The sequence below is a fragment of the Pongo abelii genome, chromosome 7, assembly GCF_028885655.2.
Source record: "Pongo abelii isolate AG06213 chromosome 7, NHGRI_mPonAbe1-v2.0_pri, whole genome shotgun sequence".
Lineage (NCBI taxonomy): Eukaryota > Metazoa > Chordata > Mammalia > Primates > Hominidae > Pongo > Pongo abelii.
The window spans coordinates 69,468,763-69,489,850 of record NC_071992.2 but is presented as its reverse complement, the minus strand read 5'-3'; the positions used below and the strand labels follow the sequence as shown (position 1 = coordinate 69,489,850).

The 21,088-nt window shown below is 36.5% G+C and overlaps 1 protein-coding gene across 1 annotated transcript in view; it reads right to left on the bottom strand.

The window, feature by feature from the left end:
• The window catches only part of RP1 (RP1 axonemal microtubule associated), a 342,341-nt gene that overhangs the window by 77,054 nt on the left and 244,199 nt on the right, over positions 1-21,088 (bottom strand). The window contains exon 25 of the mRNA XM_054561625.2: positions 17,508-17,671. Within this exon, the coding sequence (XP_054417600.2) occupies positions 17,508-17,671 (164 nt within the window). The remainder of the gene's footprint in view (positions 1-17,507; positions 17,672-21,088) is intronic.

The window sequence follows — 21,088 nt, the reverse complement described above, 5'->3', positions numbered from 1 at the left end:
AGGGCAGAGCAGACAAACAAAAAGACAGCAGTAACCTCTGCAGACATAAATGTCCCTGTCTGACAGCTTTGAGGAGAGCAGTGGTCCTCCCAGCACACAGCTGAAGATCTGAGAACAGGCAGACTGCCTCCTCAAGTGGGTCCCTGACCCCTGACCCCCAAGCAGACTAACTGGGAGGCACCCCCCTGTAGGGGTAGACTGACACCTCACATGGCTGGGTACTCCTCTGAGACAAAACTTCCAGAGAAATGATCAGACAGCAGCATTCGTGGTTCACAAAAATCCGCTGTTCTGCAGCTACCACTGCTGATACCCAGACAAACAGGGTCTGGAGTGGACCTCTAGCAAATTCCAACAGACCTGCAGCTGAGGGTCCTGTCTGTTAGAAGGAAAACTAACAAACAGAAAGGACATCCACACCAAAAACCCATCTGTACATCACTATCATCAAAGACCAAAAGTAGATAAAACCACAAAGATGGGAAAAAAAAAGAGCAGAAAGACTGGAAACTCTAAAAAGCAGAGCGCCTCTCCTCCCCCAAAGGAACACAGTTCCTCACCAGCAATGGAACAAAGCTGGATGGAGAATGACTTTGACGAGTTGAGAGAAGACTTCAGACGATCAAACTACTCCAAGCTACAGGAGGAAATTCAAACCAAAGGCAAAGAAGTTAAAAACTTTGAAAAAAAAATTAGACAAATGTATAACTAGAATAACCAATACAGAGAAGTGCTTAAAGGAGCTGATGGAGCTGAAAGCCAAGGCTCAAGAATGATGTGAAGAATGCAGAAGCCTCAGGAGCTGATGTGATCAACTGGAAGAAAGGGTATCAGTGATGGAAGATCAAATGAATGAAATGAAGCAAGAAGGGAAGTTTAGAGAAAAAAGAATAAAAAGAAATGAACAAAATCTCCAAGAAATATGGGACTATGTGAAAAGACCAAATCTGCGTCTGACTGGTATACCTGAAAGTGATGGGGAGAATGCAACCAAGCTGGAAAACAATCTGCAGGATATTATCCAGGAGAACTTCCCCAATCTAACAAGGCAGGCCAACATTCAGATTCAGGAAACACAGAGAACACCACAAAGATACTCCTCGAGAAGAGCAACCCCAAGACACATAATTGTCAGATTCGCCAAAGTTGAAATGAAGGAGAAAATGTTAAGGACAGCCAGAGAGAAAGGTTGGGTTACCCACAAAGGGAAGCCCATCAGACTGACAGCGGATCTCTTGGCAGAAACTCTACAAGCCAGAAGAGAGTGGGAGCCAATATTCAACATTCTTAAAGAAAAGAATTTTCAACCCAGAATTTCATATCCAGCCAAACTAAGCTTCATAAGTGAAGGAGAAATAAAATACTTTTCAGACAAGCAAATGCTGAGAGATTTTGTCACCACCAAGCCTGCCCTAAAACAGCTCCTGAAGGAAGCATTAAACATGGAAAGGAACAACTGGTACCAGCCACTGCAAAATCATGCCAAATTGTACAGACCATCAAGGAGGCTAGGAAGAAACTGCATCAACTCACAAGCAAAATAACCAGCTAACATCACAATGACAGGATCAAATTCACACATAACAATATTAAACTTAAATGTAAATGGACTTAATGCTCCAATTAAAAGACACAGACTGGCAAATTGGATAAAGAGTCAAGACCCATCAGTGTGCTGTATTCAGGAAACCCATCTCACGTGCAGAGACACACATAGGCTCTAAATAAAAGGATGGCAGAAGATCTACCAAGCAAATGGAAAATAAAAAAAGGCAGGGGTTCCAATCCTAGTCTCTGATAAAACAGACTTTAAACCAACAAAGATCAAAAGAGACGAAGAAGGCCATTACATAATGGTAAAGGGATCAATTCAACAAGAAGAGCTAACTATCCTAAATATATATACACCCAATACAGGAGCAACCAGATTCATAAAGCAAGTCCTGAGTGACCTACAAAGAGACTTAGACTCCCACACAATTATAATGGGAGACTTTAACACCCCACTGTCAACATTAGACAGATCAACGAGACAGAAAGTTAACAAGGATACCCAGGAATTTAACTCAGCTATGCACCAAGTGGACCTAATAGACATCTACAGAACTCTCCACCTCAAATCAACAGAATATACATTTTTTTCAGCACCACACCACACCTATTCCAAAATTGACCACATAGTTGGAAGTAAAACTCTCCTCAGCAAATGTAAAAGAACAGAAATTATAACAAACTGTCTCTCAGACCACAGTGCAATCAAACTAGAACTCAGGATTAAGAAACTCACTCAAAACCGCTCAACTACATGGAAACTGAACAACCTGCTCCTGAATGACTACTGGGTACATAATGAAATGAAGGCAGAAATAAAGATGTTATTTGAAACCAATGAGAACAAAGACACAACATACCAGAATCTCTGGGACACATTCAAAGCAGTGTGTAGAGGGAAATTTATAGCACTAAATGCCCACAAGAGAAAGCAGGAAAGATCCAAAATTGACACCCTAACATCACAATTAAAAGAACTAGAGAAGCAAGAGCAAACATATTCAAAAGCTAGCAGAAGGCAAGAAATAACTAAAATCAGAGCAGAACTGAAGGAAATAGAGGCACAAAAAAACCTTAAAGAATCCAGGGGCTGCTTTTTTGAAAGGATCAACAAAATTGATAGACTGCTAGCAAGACTAATAAAGAAGAAAAGAGAGAAGAATCAAATAGATGCAATAAAAAATGACAAAGGGGATATCACCACCAATCCCACAGAAATACAAACTACCATCAGAGAATACTACAAACACCTCTATGCAAATAAACTAGAAAATCTAGAAGAAATGGATAAATTCCTCGACACATACACCCTCCCAAGACTAAACCAGGAAGATGTTGAATCTCTGAATAGACCAATAACAGGCTGTGAAATTGTGGCAATATTCAATAGCTTACCAATCAAAAAGAGTCCAGGACCAGATGGATTCACAGCTGAATTCTACCAGAGGTACAAGGAGGAACTGGTACCATTCCTTCTGAAACTATTCCAATCAATAGAAAAAGAGGGAATCCTCCCTAACTCATTTTATGAGGCCAGCATCATCCTGATACCAAAGCCGGGCAGAGACACAATCAAAAAAGAGAATTTTAGACCAATATCCTTGATGAACATTGATGCAAAAATCCTCAATAAAATACTGGCAAACCAAATCCAGCAGCACATCAAAAAGCTTATCCAACATAATCAAGTGTGCTTCATCCCTAGTATGCAAGGCTGGTTCAATATACACAAATCAATAAATGTAATCCAGCATATAAACAGAATCAAAGACAAAAGCCACATGATTATCTCAATAGACGCAGAAAAGGCCTTTGACAAAATTCAACAACGCTTCATGCTAAAAACTCTCAATAAATTAGGTATTGATGAGACGTACCTCAAAATAATAAGAGCTAACCATGACAAACACACAGCCAATATCATACTGAATGGGCAAAAACTGGAAGCATTCCCTTTGAAAACGGGCACAAGACAGGGATGCCCTCTCTCACCACTTCTATTCAACATAGTGTTGGAAGTTCTGGCCAAGGCAATTAGGCAGGAGAAGGAAATAAAGGGTATTCAATTAGGAAAAGAGGAAGTCAAATTATCCCTGTTTGCAGATGACATGATTGTATATCTAGAAAACCCCATTGTCTCAGCCCAAAATCTCCTTAAGCTGATAAACAACTTCAGCAAAGTCTCAGGATACAAAATCAATGTACAAAAACCACAAGCATTCTTATACATCAATAACAGACAAACAGAGAGCCAAATCATGAGTGAACTCCCATTCACAATTGCTTCAAAGAGAATAAAATACCTAGGAATCCAACTTACAAGGGATGTGAAGGACCTCTTCAAGGAGAACTACAAACCACTGCTCAAAGAAATAAAAGAGGATACAGACAAATGGAAGAACATTCCATGCTCATGGGTAGGAAGAATCAATAGCGTGAAAATGGCCATAATGCCCAAGGTAATTTATAGATTCAATGCCATCCCCATCAAATTACCAATGGCTTTCTTCACAGAATTGGAAAGAACTACTTTCAAGTTCATATGGAACCAAAAAAGAGCCCACATTGCCAAGACAATCCTAAGCCAAAAGAACAAAGCTGGAGGCATCACACTACCTGACTTCAAACTATACTACAAGGCTACAGTAACCAAAACAGCATGGTACTGGTACCAAAACAGAGATATAGATCAATGGAACTGAACAGAGCTGTCAGAAATAACACCGCATATCTACAACTATCTGATCTTTGACAAACCTGAGAAAAACAAGCAATGGGGAAAGGATTCCCTATTTAATAAATGGTGCTGGGAAAACTGGCTAGCCATAGGTAGAAAGCTGAAACTGGATCCCTTCCTTACACCTTATACAAAAATTAATTCAAGATGGACTAAAGACTTAAACGTTAGACCTAAAGCCATAAAAACCCTAGAAGAAAACCTAGGCATTACCATTCAGGACATAGGCATGGGCAAGGACTTCATGTCTAAAACACCAAAAGCAATGGCAACAAAAGCCAAAATTGACAAATGGGATCTAATTAAACTAAAGAGCTTCTGCACAGCAAAAGAAACTACCATCAGAGTGAACACGCAACCTACAAAATGGGAGAAAATTTTCACAACCTACTCATCTGACAAAAGGCTAATATCCAGAATCTACAATGAACTCCAACAAATTTGCAAGAAAAAAACAAACAACCCCATCAAAAAGTGGGCAAAGGACATGAACAGACACTTCTCAAAAGAAGACATTTATGCAGCCAAAAAAACACATGAAAAAATGCTTAGTTGTAGATATGCGGTGTTATTTCTGAGGGCTCTGTTCTGCTCCATTGATCTATATCTCTGTTTTGGTACCAGTACCATGCTGTTTTGGTTACTGTAGCCTTGTAGTATAGTTTGAAGTCAGGTAGTGTGATGCCTCCAGCTTTGTTCTTTTGGCTTAGGATTGTCTTGGCAATGTGGGCTCTTTTTTGGTTCCATATGAACTTGAAAGTAGTTCTTTCCAATTCTGTGAAGAAAGTCATTGGTAATTTGATGGGGATGGCATTGAATCTATCACTGGCCATCAGAGAAATGCAAATCAAAACCACAATGAGATACCATCTCACACCAGTTAGAATGGCGATCGTTAAAAAGTCAGGAAACAACAGATGCTGGAGAGGATGTGAAGAAATAGGAACACTTTTACACTGTTGGTTGGACTGTAAACTAGTTCAACCATAGTGGAAGTCAGTGTGGTGATTCCTCAAGGATCTAGAACTAAAAATACCATTTGACCCAGCCATCCCATTACTGGGTATATACCCAAAGGACTAAAAATCATGCTGCTATAAAGACACACGCACACGTATGTTTATTGTGGCACTATTCACAATAGCAAAGACTTGGAACCAACCCAAATGTCTAACAATGATAGACTGGATTAAGAAAATGTGGCACATATACACCATGGAATACTATGCAGCCATAAAAAATGATGAGTTCATGTCCTTTGTAGGGACATGGATGAAACTGGAAATTATCATTCTCAGTAAACTATTGCAAGGACAAAAAAACCAAACACTGCATGTTCTCACTCATAGGTGGGAATTGAACAATGAGAACACATGGACACAGGAAGGGGAACATCACACTCTGGGGACTGTTGTGGGGTGGGGGGGAGGGATAGCATTAGGAGATATACCTAATGCTAAATAACGAATTAATGGGTGCAGCACACCAGCATGGCACATGTATACATATGTAACTAACCTGCACATTGTGCACATGTACCCTAAAACTTAAAGTATAATAATAATAAAATAAAATAAAGAAAAAATGATCATAAAAAAAAAAAAGACACGGGTCCAATTTCATTCTTTTGCTCGTGGTTACCCAGTTTTCCCAACACCACTTATTGAAAAAGGTAACATTTCCCCATTGTGTATTCTTGGTGCCCTTGTCAAATATTGACAAACAGTTGGTTGTATATGCATGGGTTTATTTCTGGGCTCTTGATTCTGTTCCATTTGTCTTTGTGTCTATTTTTATGCCAATAAAATAAAAATACTATTTTAGTTTTTATGGCTTTAGAATATAGTGTGAAATCAGGTAATGCAATGCATCCAGCTTTGTTCTTTTTTTTCAAGAATGCTTTGACTATTTAGAGTTTTTTGTGGTTTCACATAAAATTTTGGATTGTTTTTTATATTTCTGTCAAAAATGCTATTGGAATTTTGATAGGAATTTCACTGAATCTGTAAATTGCTTTGGGTAATATGTACATTTTAATAATATTAATTTTTCTGATCCATGAACATGGAATATCTTTCCATTTAATAGTACATACTTTAATTTCTTTCAACAATGACTTATTGTTTTAAGTGTAGAGATGTTTCACTTTCTTTGTTAAATTTATTCCTAATTATTTTATTGTTTCAATGGTATTATAAATTGGATTAATTTTTTTCAGATAGTTCATTGTTAATGTATGAAAATGCAACAGATTTTTTAAATGTTCCTTTTGTAGCTTGCAACTTTACTGAGTTTGTTTATTCTAACTGCTTTTTGGTGGAATTTTTAGAATTTTCTATATGTAAGATTATGTCATCTGCAAACAGATGATTTTATTTCCTTCTCTCTGATTTGGATACCCTGTTTTTTCTTGCCTAATTATTCTAACTAGCACTTCCAGTACTATGTTGAATAAAAGTAGCAAGAGTAGGCACCCTTATCTTGTTCCTGATATTTGAGAGAAAGCCTTCAGCTTTTCACCATTGAGTATAATGTTTGCTGTGGGTTTATCATATTTGGTCTTTATTAGGTTGAGATGTTCCTTCCATATTAAATATGCTGAGAGTTTGCCTCATAAAACCATGTTGAAATTTGTCAAATGCTTTTTCTGTATCATGTTGAGATGATCACGTTATTTTTATCCTTCCTTCTGTTAATATGGTGTATCACAATTATTGATTTGTACATATTGAACCATCCTTGCACTCCAGGGATAAATCCCACTTGATTATGCTAAATAATACTTTAATGTGCTATTGAATTGTGTTTGCCAGTATTTTGTTGAGTATTTTTGCTTCTACATTCATCAGGAATATTGTCCTGTAATTTTTTCTTCTTCTAATATCCTGTCTGGCTTTGGTATGAGGGTAATGCTGGCCTCATAAAATGAGTTTGGAAGTATTTCCTCCACTTTAGATTTTTTAGAAGAGTTTGAGATGGTTTGGCATTAACTCTTCCTTAAATGTTTGGTAGAACTCAGAATGAAGACTAAAGGTCTTGGTTTTTTCCTTGTTAGGAGATTACTGATTCAATCTCCTTACTCATTACTGGTGTATTCAGACTATTTCTTCATGTTTCAATCTTTTTAGGTTGTATGTTTCTATAAATTTATACATTTTATCTAGGTTATTCAATTTGTTGACACATAATATTTCATAGCAGTCTCTTATGATCCTATGTATTTTTGTGGTATGAGTTGTAATGTCTTCTTTTTCATTGATAATTTTATTTATTTGAGTTCTCTCACTTTTTTTCTTGATTAGTCTAGCTAGAGGCTTGTTAATTTTATCTTTTCCAAAAACTAATTTTTGGTTTTATTGATCTCTTCTATTGTTCTTCTACTCTCTATTTCATTTTTTCCCCATTCTAGTCTTTATCATTTCCTTCTTTCTGCTAACTTTGGATTTATTTTGTTCTATTTTTCTAATTCCTCAAAGTGTATAGTTAGCTTGTTTATTTGAGATCTTTATTGTTTCATAATGTAGCCATTTACAGCTATAAGCTTTCCTCTCGGCACTGCTTTTGTATCACATAAGTTTTGGTATGTTGTATTTTCCTTTATGTTTGTCTTAAGTTATTTTTTGATTTATTCTATGACTCCTTAATTATTGAGGAGTGTGTTTAATCTCCACAAATTTGTAAATCTTCCAATTTTCTTCCTGTCATTTAGTTTGAGTTTCATACTACTGTAGTGAGAAGAGATACTTGATGTAATTTCAATCTTCTTGAATTTATTAAGACTTGTTTTTTGTCTTCACATATGATCTATCCTGGATATTTTATGTGCCCTTGAGAATAGTATGTATTCTGCTGCTGTTGGATGAAAAGTTCTGTATATGTCTGTTAGGTTCACTGGGTTTACAGTATTGTTCAAACCCATGGTTTCCTCATCAGTTTTCTGTCTGGATGATCTATCTGTCATTGAGGGTTTAATATCAAAGATCCTTACTATTATAATATTGCTGCTTATTTCTCCTTTCACTTCTATTGTTGTAAATGTACTCACTTTATCTATTTAGCTGCTCAGTGTCGGGTACATAAATATTTATAATTGTTCTATCTTCTTGATAAATTGGTCCCTTTATCATTAAGTAATAATCTTCTTAGTCTCTTGTGGCAGTTTTCAGCTTAAAGTCAATTTGTATGATAAAATTATAGTCACTCGTGCCCACATTTGATTATCATTTCATGGAAAGTCTTTTCCATCCCTAACTACAGCCTATGTGTGTCTTTAAAGCTAAAGTGAGTCCCCTCTAGGCAGCTTATTATTGGATCTTGTTTTTTAATCCATTCAAATGCTGCACATCTTTTCATCAAATAATTTAATCCATTATATTTAAAGTAATTATTGATAATTAAAAATGTATTTTTGCCATTTGGTTAATTTTCTGATTCTTTATATTTCCTTTACTCCTTTCTTCCTTGCTTATTTCTTCTTTTGTAATTAATGACTTTTGTGTTGGTATTCTTTGATCTCTGTCTCTTAATCTTTTGTGTATCTACTGCAGGTTTATTCTTTGTGGTTACCATAAGACTTGCATAAAATATCTTATCATTTTCACATCCTATTTTAAGCAGATAATTTAAATTTAATTGTCTCTAAAATGACACATTTAACTCACACCTAATATTTTATGTTATTGATATTACAATTTATATTTCATGTATTCCATATCTAATAGCAAGTTATTGTTGTTATAGTTATTTTTAATACATTTTTAACTGCTCTACTAGAATTGAAATGAGTTATGCATCACCATAATAAAAATTTAGAGAGTTCTGCCTTTGACTATATGTATTTATTTTTACAACAAGTTTCATATATTCATATATTTTAGGTTGTTAATTAGTGTTCTTTCATTTCAACTTGATGAACTTCCTTTAGCATTTCTTGTAAGGAAGGTAAAAGTGATGAACTCCATCACTTTGGGATGGGAAATCTTTTATCTCTCCATTTCTGAAGGACAAGTTTGGTGGGTACAGTATTCTTGGTTGGCAGGGTGTTTTTTTTTTTTTTTTTTTTTTTTTTTTTTTTTTTTTTTTTTTAGTATTTTGAATATATGATCCCACTCTTTCCTGGCCTGCAAGGGTTCTGCTAGAAATCCACTGATAGACTTGTGGAGGCTCCACTGTATATGATGAATCATTTTTCTTTCATTGCTTTCAAAATTCTCTTTGTCTTTGACTTTTGACAATTTATTTATAATTTGCTTTGTGTATAACATTTCAGATTCAACCTGTCTAGTGACACTTGGGGTTCACAAATCAGAATGTCTATTTCTCTCCCCAAATTTGCAAGGTTTTCAGTAATCATTTCTTTAAATAGGCTTTTTGTCCCTATCTTTCCTTCTTCTCCTTCTGGAATTTTCATAATGCATATATTGTTTCACTTGATGGTATCCCATTAACTCATAACATTTCTTCACTTTTTAAAATTATTTTGTTTCCTTTTTGCTCCACTGACTGAATATTTTCAAATGACCTGTCTTCAAATTCACTGATTCTTTCTTCTTCTTTATTGAGTCAAATGTTGAAGCTCTCTACTGAATTTTTCATTTCAGTCATTGTATTCTTCAGCTTTAGAATTTTAATTTTGTTTAATGGTTTCTATGTCCTTGTTGAACTTCTATAATAGTTTTGATCATGTGTTGCTTATCTAACTTCATTTAGTTGTCTACCTGTTTTTTTCTTGAAGTTCACTGAACTTGTTTAAAGAGATTATTCTCAATTCCTTGTCAAACAGTTCCTAGATCTCCATTTCTCTAGGATCAACTATTGGAGCTTTATTAGTTTTCTTTGGTAGTTTCATGTTACCATGACTGTTTGTGATCCTTATATTCTTGCATTGGTGACTGTGCGTTTAAGGAAGCAATCAGGTCTTCCAGCCTTTACAGGTTCACTTTGGCAGGGAAAGACCTTCACTCATCAGCCCAGCCTGGGGTTTTAGACAGACCAGCTGGTAGCATTCACAGGTAGGTTATGCTTTCTGTCAAGGTCTCCAACTGGGCAAGACATCTGCCCATGCTCTGATGTTGGGTGGAGCTGCAAGATGGTCTCTGCAACCAATAGGTCTGCTGACCTGGCTGTAGTCAGGCAGAACTTCTGGTTAGGCTCCTGGCAAGATGGGGCCACTGGTTGGGCTCCACAATTGCCTCTGGTTGGGCAGAGTTATAGGCTGCTTTCCCTGGCCAAGCAGTGCTGCTGCTTGGACTTATAATTAGGCAGGGCTATAGGCTGAGTTCCACAATCACTTCTAGTCAGAGACCTAACCAATCTCTCTGGCCAGACAGTGCTCATGGCTGGTCTTCACATTCATGCAGGCTGAGCTCTGCAGTTGGGGTTAGCTGCAGCCTGGGCTCTGCAATTGGGTAGGGTCACAGGCTGTGTCTCACAGTTGAGCAGGGTTATTGGGTGGGTTGCCTGATAATGCAGAGCTGTTGGCTGTGCTCCACAGTCAGTGAGGACCTCTACTGGGCTGTCAGTTTTGGAGAATCTGTAGATTGTGCCCTGCTTGTGCCCTGCAGTTTGATGGGGTTATAGGCTGCACTCCACGATTAGATGGGTATGCTGTCTGGACTCCCTGCTCCATCAGGCTATGCTCCACAATTTAGCAAGACTATAGGCTGGGTTTTATTGTCAGGTGGGGCTGTAGGCTAAACTTCACAGCTGAGAGGGGCCATAGACTGGGCTTCACGGTAGGCTGGATTGTTAGCCTAGCTCCCTGGTCAGGCAGGGACACAGGCTTGCCCCATAGTTGGTCAAGGTCACTGGCTGGCTGCCTCCCCTGGTGGAATCACAGGCTGGGTTCTATGTCATGGCAGAGTCTTTATCTAGGCTTCTTGATCAGGCAAGGCTGCAAGATATGCTCCAGAGTCAGGCCGGGTCATTGGCTTGGCTCATTGCTCAGGCAGGGCTGTAGGTTAGGCTCCATGGCTTGGCCTGACCACTGGCTTGGAACCTAAGACATGCAAAACTGCAGACTGTATTCTCTGGCAAGACAGTACCACTAGTTTTGCTCCATGGTTAGGCAGAGACACTGACTAAGCTCTCTGGTTAGTCAGTGATAATGCTAACAGCAGGGATGCAGTGCTATCGCCAAGTTCTGTGCACTGGTTGCTGTAAGCCCTGCCATGCTTCTTTGTTCCTGGCTGACCCCATAGAATCTAGCCCTGCCAAGTCCCCCAGTATACCCTGTAGGGGAAAGTAGAAGTGAGTTTCCCATGAAGCACCCCAAAATGTTGGAAAAGCTGGATGTCCATCTAGGACTAGCTTGGTATGATGCCATGCCAGCCTGAGGGAGAGGTGAAGCAGTCAAAGTATATCTGCTTCTCTTACCCTTTTAATGAGACTTTTTCTCATTTCTGTGGGGTGCATCAGCCTCACCCCCAGTTTCTGGGATTTTCACAAAGGCACTCTTCTCTGTAGAGTTAGTTTGTCTTACTGTGAGGAGTTCTGAAGCTAAGCAAATTCTATTCTATTACCTTGCTGACATCATCTGAACTGGGGTTTTATTTCTGCAATTTATTTTCTATTTAAGGGGAACAACGTTATTAACTTTTCTCAATAAGTATCCATAATTGAAAATTTGTAGAAGATGTCATTTTAAAAATATTTCAACTTTTGTAACTAAGGAAAAAGTTTAAGTTAAATTGTCCCTAGGATCTGCCATCCACAGGAAAGTCAAACATGTCAACAGGGAACTGCTTAGTGCTGCCACTCCTACACTTCTGAATGAAGTCAATGTAAAATGTTACCGATCTCCAAGTTTTAGGATTCCTAAAAAACAAAAAAAAAGGAAAGAATGGAAAAGAAGATGAAGAAGGAAGAGGGCAAGAAGGAGAGAAAAGAAAGTCATACAGAGTTATGCCAAAATCAAAATGACATGCTAACACCCAACTAGCTAATGGCTAATAGTTTGTAGGCCCACATGGACATCTAACTTTTAAACATTGAAAAGACCCAGATAAACATTCTTGATATTACATACTCAACTGACTTGCTCTAGCTCAGCCAACCTAGTCTTGTTTTCATATGTTCCTTCCTCCTACTCCAGCCTCCAGACATTTCTACACATACCCCCATGCCAGAAATTGCCACCCACCAGCCATCTGCCAAGCTGCCTTCCTGCCTTCATTCATCTGAAAAATTATCTTAAACCCCATCCTATCAGGAAGTCTACCAGAATTTGTGGGCAGGATCATAAGAGTCAGCCTAAAGAGCATAATGATAAGAGTGTTTTATACTTTATATAAAGTACATTGATGTTTAACTCTTTCAATCTGCATAGTTATATTATAAGGTATTGTTGCACTCATTTTACAAAGGAGGAAATTAAAGCTTACAAATGTTAAGTGCTTTATCCATATTTCCTTATATAGTAAAGGGCAGAGTTGGAGGTCAAATATAGGTCTTCACATTGTTGGTGATATAAATTGTTTTTACAAAGGCAAAACTGTATCATCCATTTCAATCCTAAGGAGCATAAGGGATAGTCAATGATTAGGCAAGGGTCCTGGGAGTTCACAATAAATATTAAACCTTTTCATCTACAAAATTAATTGACTTCATACAATAGTAAATCAGAAGCAGAAAGCGACTTTCTAGGAGTGAACGGCATAAGCACTAACTTTTTCCAAGCAACGGAGAATACTATTTAGCATTTCAATTTGCAAAAATGCAATAAAAAGCCCAACTAAATTTCTGGGCAGGTTTATAAGTAAATAATATTAATATAAGATACATGGATGCCTTTATGATTCCCTCAGAGTGAGAAGGATCATAAGAAAAATTTAACAATGAACACCCCCAAGATAAAGCAGTCAATATTAAACAAATTTCAGCAAAGTCATTTTTATTGAATTTTCATGATTTCAACAGATATTTATGAGTGTCTAGTCTATGTCAGGCAATAAACAGATTCAACGGTTAGCAAGTGAACTAGGTCTAGTCCCTGTTCTCTAGAAACTCCTCTCTGCCTATTGTCTCCAACTTTCTGCCATAATGGACATTTCGCTCTTAATTTTGCCTTGATTGTTTTCCTGAGGATGTTTAATTTCCTTCATTTTGGCTCTTAGTGACATTCTAGGTGCAACCATAGAGCTGAACTCTATAGTCTATAGAGGGTATATATCAAAATTGCTACAAAGCCACTGACACCATTTTGCAAGCCCTTTTTGAAACTAGAATCCTCTTCTTTCATGAAGTCCTACAATCAAGTTCCTCTTCAAGGCCTATGATTGGGTCAGGAGAATATTACAGTTACCCTGCGTTGTCACCTACCATATGAACCAGTTATATAAAAGGAAATTTTCACTGTTCTGACAATAAGATAGTCAATGTCTCAAGAGCCACTTGGATGGTGGCTCTTCTATTCCAAGGATTTGGTCACATGACATAGACTCAAATCCAAATTTATATTGGGCCAGTTCTTATTTATCTTCAGCAAGTTATAGAAATCATGGAAGATTTCATGGAGAAATAGAAACTTGAATTAAAAATAACAAAATACGATCAAGATAATAAGAGCAGAGCAGGACTTCTGAAATGGCAGACTGAGACCCTCCATAAATCCAGTGCTCCACAAAAGCAATAAAAAGATTATTGAAATGAAATTATCTAGAACTCTGAAAATTAATCAAAGGATTATAACAAATTGAGGAGCATGTATTCAATGAAAACAATGAACATTGGTAGAAACATAAGGGGACCTTACAAGTACTTTGATCTACTCTCTACCACCCTCCCCAACTCCACAATAGTCTTGAAAACTGGCCACCTTGCAACCACAGTAGCTATTAAAACCAACAGTAAGGTGATCTACACCTAAACACAACACAGTAAAATTTTTGAAAGCCAAAAACAAGCAGAGAATCTTGAAAGCAGCAGAAGATAAACAACTTATCATATGTACAGGATCTTTAATAAGGTTAACTTCTGACTTCTCATCAGAAATCATAAAGGCCATAAAGAAGTGGGATGACATATTCAAAGTACTGAAAGAAAAAAACTGTCAACCAAGACTTGCATATGCAAATTAAGACTTTCCCAGATAAACAAAAATAGAGAATTCATCACTAGCAGACCTGCCCTACAAGAAATACCAAAAGGAACTCTCCAGTCTGATTTGAAAGGACACTAGAAGGTAACTTAAATCCATACCAGCAAGGAAGTTAAAAGGTAACCCAAAAACGGGGAAAAAATTGTAAAACATATTTTTTTATTTGTTATCTTGGGGGTGTTCATTGTTGAATAAACATATTTGTTATCTATATGATAACAGATTCATATTGGGAATATATAAAGAACTCTTAAACTCATTAATAAAAAGACAAATGATCCAATTAAAAATGGGCAAATCATTGCTTCTCAGCCTTTTGGCTAAGATCAAATATAAAAATGGGCAAGTCATTTGAATAGATATTTTTCCAGTGAAAACACACCAATGGCCAATAAAGGTGCTCAACATCATTAGTCATTAAGGAAATACACATCAAAATCACAATAAGATACTATTTCCCATCCACTAGGATGGTTAGAATCAAAAAACAGATAATATCGAATGTTGATAAAGATGTGGAGAAAAATGAAACATTGTACATTGCTGGTAGAAGTGTAAAAATGGTGCAGCTACTTTGGAAAACAGTTTGGCAGTTCCTCAAAGTGTTAAACATATGATTCAGAAATTTTACTCCTAGGTATATACCCAAGTTTATGTGTGAAATGATATATACATAGTGAAACAATAACATGTTCACACAAAAACTTGTACATAGATGTTCATAGCTGCATTGTTCACAACAGATGAAAATGAAAACAACTCAAATCTGCATCAGCTGATAAATGGATAAATAAAATGTGGTTCATCACTTTTACACTGTTGGTGGGACTGTAAACTAGTTCAACCATTGTGGAAGTCAGTGTGGCGATTCCTCAGGAATCTAGAACTAGAAATTTCATTTGACCCAGCCATCCCATTACTGGGTATATACCCAAAGGACTATAAATCATGCTGCTATAAAGACACATGCACACGTATGTTTATTGTGACATTATTCACAATAGCAAAGACTTGGAACCAACCCAAATGTCCAACAATGATAGACTGGATTAAGAAAATGTGGCACATATACACCATGGAATACTATGCAGCCATAAAAAATGATGAGTTCATGTCCTTTGTAGGGACATGGATGAAATTGGAAATCATCATTCTCAGTAAACTATTGCAAGAACAAAAAACCAAACACCGCATATTCTCACTCATAGGTGGGAATTGAACAATGAGAACACATGGACACAGGAAGGGGAACATCACACTTCGGGGACTGTTGTGGGGTGGGGGGAGGGGGGAGGGATAGCATTGGGAGATATACCTAATGCTGGATAAAGAGTTAGTGGGTGCAGCGCACCAGCATGGCAGATGTATACATATGTAACTAACCTGCACATTGCGCACATGTACCATAAAACCTAAAGTATAATAATAATTAAAAAAAAAGTGGTTCATTCATATAATAGGATATTATTTCATCATAAAAAAGAATAAAGTACTGATACACGCTACAATACTGATTAAGCTTTAAAGCATTCTTTATGCTACGTAAAATAAGTCAGACAAAAATACTCCATGTTACATGATTCCATTTATATGAAATGTCCAGAACAGGCAAATGTGTAGAGACAGAAAGTAGATTATTAGTTTCCTAAAGCTGGGAGATAGGAAAATGGAGAGTTTCTGCTAATGGTTACTGGCCTTCTTTTTAGAGTGATGAACATGTTCTAAAATTAGATTGTGGTGATTATTTAGTACATTCACAGGGTTGTACACTTCATACACTTTAAATGGGTAAATGTTTTTTTACCCTGATTTGATCATTATACAATATATGTATGTATTGGAGCATCACACTGTACCCCATAAATATATACAATTATGTGTCAATTAAAAACAAAACTTTAAAACAAAAAAATTAAAAAATAATAAAAAATGGATGAATGTTATGATATGAATGTTAGAGTGAATTATATTGCAAAAAAACACTTTTAACAAAAAGAAATGAAGACAATTTCCATAGATCCACAGTCACATACTCTAACTTGTGCAAAGAAACTGATAAATTTTAATGAAAATTATTAAATATGTTGTATGGCAGAAATAGATAACATGATTTGGGATGTCGTAGGGATTTAATAACCATTAAAATTTACCAGTGTTTACTATGTTTTCGGAGGCAATGTGCTATGTAAATCACATACTTTTACACCGTAGTTTTTCAAAATGGATCAAGAGTAATACCATTTCTCAGAGTTTGTCATAGGAAAATAGGTAGCTTTGGTTAAAAAAATAAGAGGAAAGCTAAGGTTAAAACTATGCTAATTGCAGCATTATTTATAATAGTAAAAACTTGAAAGCCATTTAAATGTCCAACATCATCAAAGTTTCTATTTATTCGTAGTACATTACTTAGTATCTAATCAATAAAAATTTTTAGTGAGAAGAGTATGTAATGGCCATATTGCACGTAATACAGGGTGCTACATAATTGCCTATGTAGTGCAATATTAATAGCAAACATTTATTGATCATTTCAGATACTACACTGAGGATTAATTAATTTAATCCTCATTCTAATCCTGTGAAGTAAAGATTATTGAGGAAAGTGAGGCACAGAAAGGTTAAATAATATGTCCAGGTCACCATGCTTGTAAATGGCAAAGTCAGCATTTGAATCGACCATTTGACCGTTTCGCCCATGTCTTAGTCATTAGGCCTCCACCACCTTTCCATCATACCATCATGCTCCATCATATGTGTTAGTGTGCTTGTGGAAAACTTGTATGGGTATGAACAAAGACTGAGACAGATATTCGAAAATGGAAATACTCAACTTGACAATAGGATTGGTAGTAAATTATTCCACTCTAATTTTTAAATGTTCTAAAATGCATATACTTTTTTGCCTTTATACAAATAAAAAAATGAAGAAGAAACAAAAATCTTACATCCCTGTTGTTATTACTGTTTCCCAGCTCCCATGGGATAAAACATACCACATATACCAAGCAAATTTAATGCAAATGCAATACCAAAAGAACAACAAAAAATTACACTCCATTTCATCTTCGGGGATGTATATCACAATATATCTTAGCAAACAAGTTATAGCTGTATCATTTTTACCTTGAATATATCTGCAGTGTTAGGGTTAAACAGCTGGTGTTTCCCAGATCCCAAAATAATAGGACCTGAACATTTCGTTTCTCCATAGACATAAAGGAACACTGTTGCTGTGGTGCCGGCATTTTCAAGATCCCCAGTGACAATGGTCACCTTCCAGTCTCCATCTGCAAAGGAAAAAGGAGATCAATATAAAAGTATAGAGGAAAAACACATTAATATTAGGAAAATAAGGATTTCTCCTTAATCTACTTGGTTGTGAAATGAATAGTTTGTGAAATCAAGTACTAAAATAATTGCTTATCATGGATATCCTCCTTGAATGCTAGCATATAAAAAAGTTTTGGAAATATTGTAGCTTAATTACAAAACAAATAGTAGTGGGCTTTTGAGAACAATACATATTTTGGGCAAAACAATGGAGTTGGAGGCATTTAGCACTAAGTGTTTAGCTGAAATACTTAGGAGTTTATTTAGGCAAATAACTGTCAAATTTGGGGACGGGAATGGATGACAGGCATCCTGATAACCTGATGTTAAGGCATCATCTGTACTAGAGAAGAGTCCTATCAAGCTACACTAGTAACACAGTTTGGTGATCCTAGCAGATAGTGCTAAAGATGTAGAAGATATAAGAACAAGGCAAAAAAGAACTAACTTTCTTTCTCATGAAAAATTGCTGGAGTTCCCTGAGAGCTGGAACAAACCAACAAGTAAGGAAGAAAATGCTGTACTGGATAAATAGGTCTTGGCAAAAGGAGTTGGGCTTGGGGAGGGAGGATGAAGAAAAGACACGTTTGAAATAGAGAAAGACAATGCATCATGCAAGCAGAAAAGATCATTGAGCTTCCTGCTGCAGTGATACTGAGAGCACAGAAAGGCTGAGACAAGCAGAGCATGACAGGAAACAACTTAAAAAGATCTATGAGTTGTTTTATGATTGACTTAGTTAGAAAGACAAAATAAGTTTTCATTTTATTATTTTGGGAAACTACATCATCAACTCACAGCAATGAACCCCTCTCGCCCTGAGTCCACACCACACAGCCAAGCCCAGCAAAGGACAAAGTCCTGCCAGTTAGAACTCTGTGCAGGGCGTGCACATCTACTCATCACAGCCTGTCCCTAGAGTGCAGGAATAATCTGAAGATGTTGTTACTATTGTTTTCTAAGGCTCCATAAACCTACTACCTTGTGAGTATTTTTTATATTTCCAAAATACAATTAAAACCACCACTATTCTGCCCACCAAGTTCTCAGTAATTCTTTCATTAAGATGCGATTTTCTTTTTAAAACAACAACGCTACTCCCCACCCGCTACTGTCTGTATATACATAAACATCATTTGAAGATCCCTAAACAGGTTGGTAAAACTTGCATCAAGTAAATTTTGCATAATGTCATGTTTGTTAAGAAAGATGGACCCAGTACCTCAGTACCGAAAGCCAAAGGGGCAGCAGAACTCAAAAGGGTGCACTGCTACTTCTACCCTGCAGCCAGCCAGCTTTCAGGAACTACAGTTCACGTGGGAAAATAAGAAACATGCAAATCTAAAACTAAGTCCCATTGAGAATCCTATCAAAATTTAATTCTTACAGAAAACCTCACACCTGGGCTTTGATGCATAATTCAAGAAGTTGAAGGATCTCTTTCCTTTTTTGTAGGTCTTCTTTCCTATCTCATCCTTATCTCCTTCCCCGGCCATCTGGGCCTGCTGTCATGCTATCATGGGGGGAGGGATGGGAATAAGTTTGCATAGAAGCTTGGATGTCTTGTTTACTGAAATAGAGGCAAATAGCAAGGAACCACTGATTCATATAATATGTCTGTGTTCCTCCTTTTTGGAATTAGCATGTCACGACGACATAGGCCTTAAGGGTGGGATAACTAATGAACATCATCTGCAGTTATTTTTATTCACTTTCAAGTTTTCCTAAGCATATTTTTCTTTTTTGCAACTGGAAAAAAAATAAATTTTATATTTCATCCTTTAAAAATCTAATCACTTAACTTCTCTAAGAATGTTTCACTACCTAAAATACAAAATAGTTGAGAACACTTGTAGAAAATAACATAGAGGAACATTCTGAGTTTATATTTAAATTAAAAGGTCCACTGCCCTATGAAAGAATTTATTTATAACAGGGCTAAAAATATGTTTACAGTTTTTGTATTGGTTGTATGTGTGCCAAAATTACAAGCATTTGTCTGTAATTTTCTATTGCAAAACTTTTTTCACCAAAAAAATCAAAAGAATATGACTTCGGATATTTTATCTATACGTTTCTTTTTTTTTTTCCTTTGCCTTATAGCTGCTGTCTATTCAACCCCAAGGACTCATATCAAAAAATGTTGTCATCTGTTAATCCCTTTGGAAAATTACTTCTATTAGAGTTTTCAAAGGAAGAAAGAAAATTCCACATAATTGAAGTCTAAATATTTATCTTACATTTACAATGTTTTGAAAGGTTTAAAAAAAGTTCGTTGACTATGCAATAAGCCATTACTGACAATCTACCTCAGGCTGTGCCCTTTCATTCTCTTTTCCAAGCTTAAATTGAGGGAGATACTATAGCAATGTCTTTCATTTAAATAAACCCTACTGTAGATAAAAGGAAATTTTCTTGGAAACCACAGCCTTAGGAGGCTTACTTTTCTTTTGTATTAAAAATACTTTTAAAGTAGTTTGGATATACTCTATGATCTCCAAATATTCCATAATAAATTCAGATTTCTTCTCAACAATGAAGTAAAGTCTAACAGGATCTTCCATATTTACAACAAGAATTATGTGCTCTGCCATTTCCATTCTCATGCAACCACATGCAATCAGTATACGTAAAACTGACCTAGAGAATTCCGAACTTCAGCCTACAGTTGTTCCTCAGTATCTGTGGAGGATTGGTTCCAGAAACCCCCATAGATACCAACACCAATAGATGCCCAAGTCCCTGATATACAATGGTGTAGTATTTCTGTATAACACACACACATCCTTTTGTATACTTTAAATCATGTCTAGATTACCTCTAATACCTAATACTATATAAATGTAATGTAAATAGTTGTTAGAATGTATTGTTTAGGTAACAATGACAAGAAAAAAGTCTGTACGTGTTCAGTACAGACACTACCTTCCTTTTTAAAAATACTTTTATCTGCTGTTGGTTGAATCCATGAATGTGGAACATCAAGTGTAATGTAGGCCAACAATTGGAATTAAATTAATATCTGTTGACAAGTTGACTTACAGATATTGTGTCCACATTATGCACAAACATTGTGTTTAACATTCGAGAGACTCTAAGGGAAGAAGTGAGTTTGATGATCAATCAAACTCCACACAGTTTATACATCTTACCTAATACTGAGTTTACTAATGATTCACTAGCAGGACACAGGACAAGCATTTTTCCCTCGCAGACATCATAGTCCGGGGGTGGCAAACTATGGCCCATGGGCCAAATCCGGCCTGCCACCTGTTTTTGTAATTAAGTTTCATTGGAATGACGCCATGCTCATTTGTTTATGTGTTGTACATGGGTGCTTTCACACTACAACAGCAGAGTTGAGTAGTTGCAAC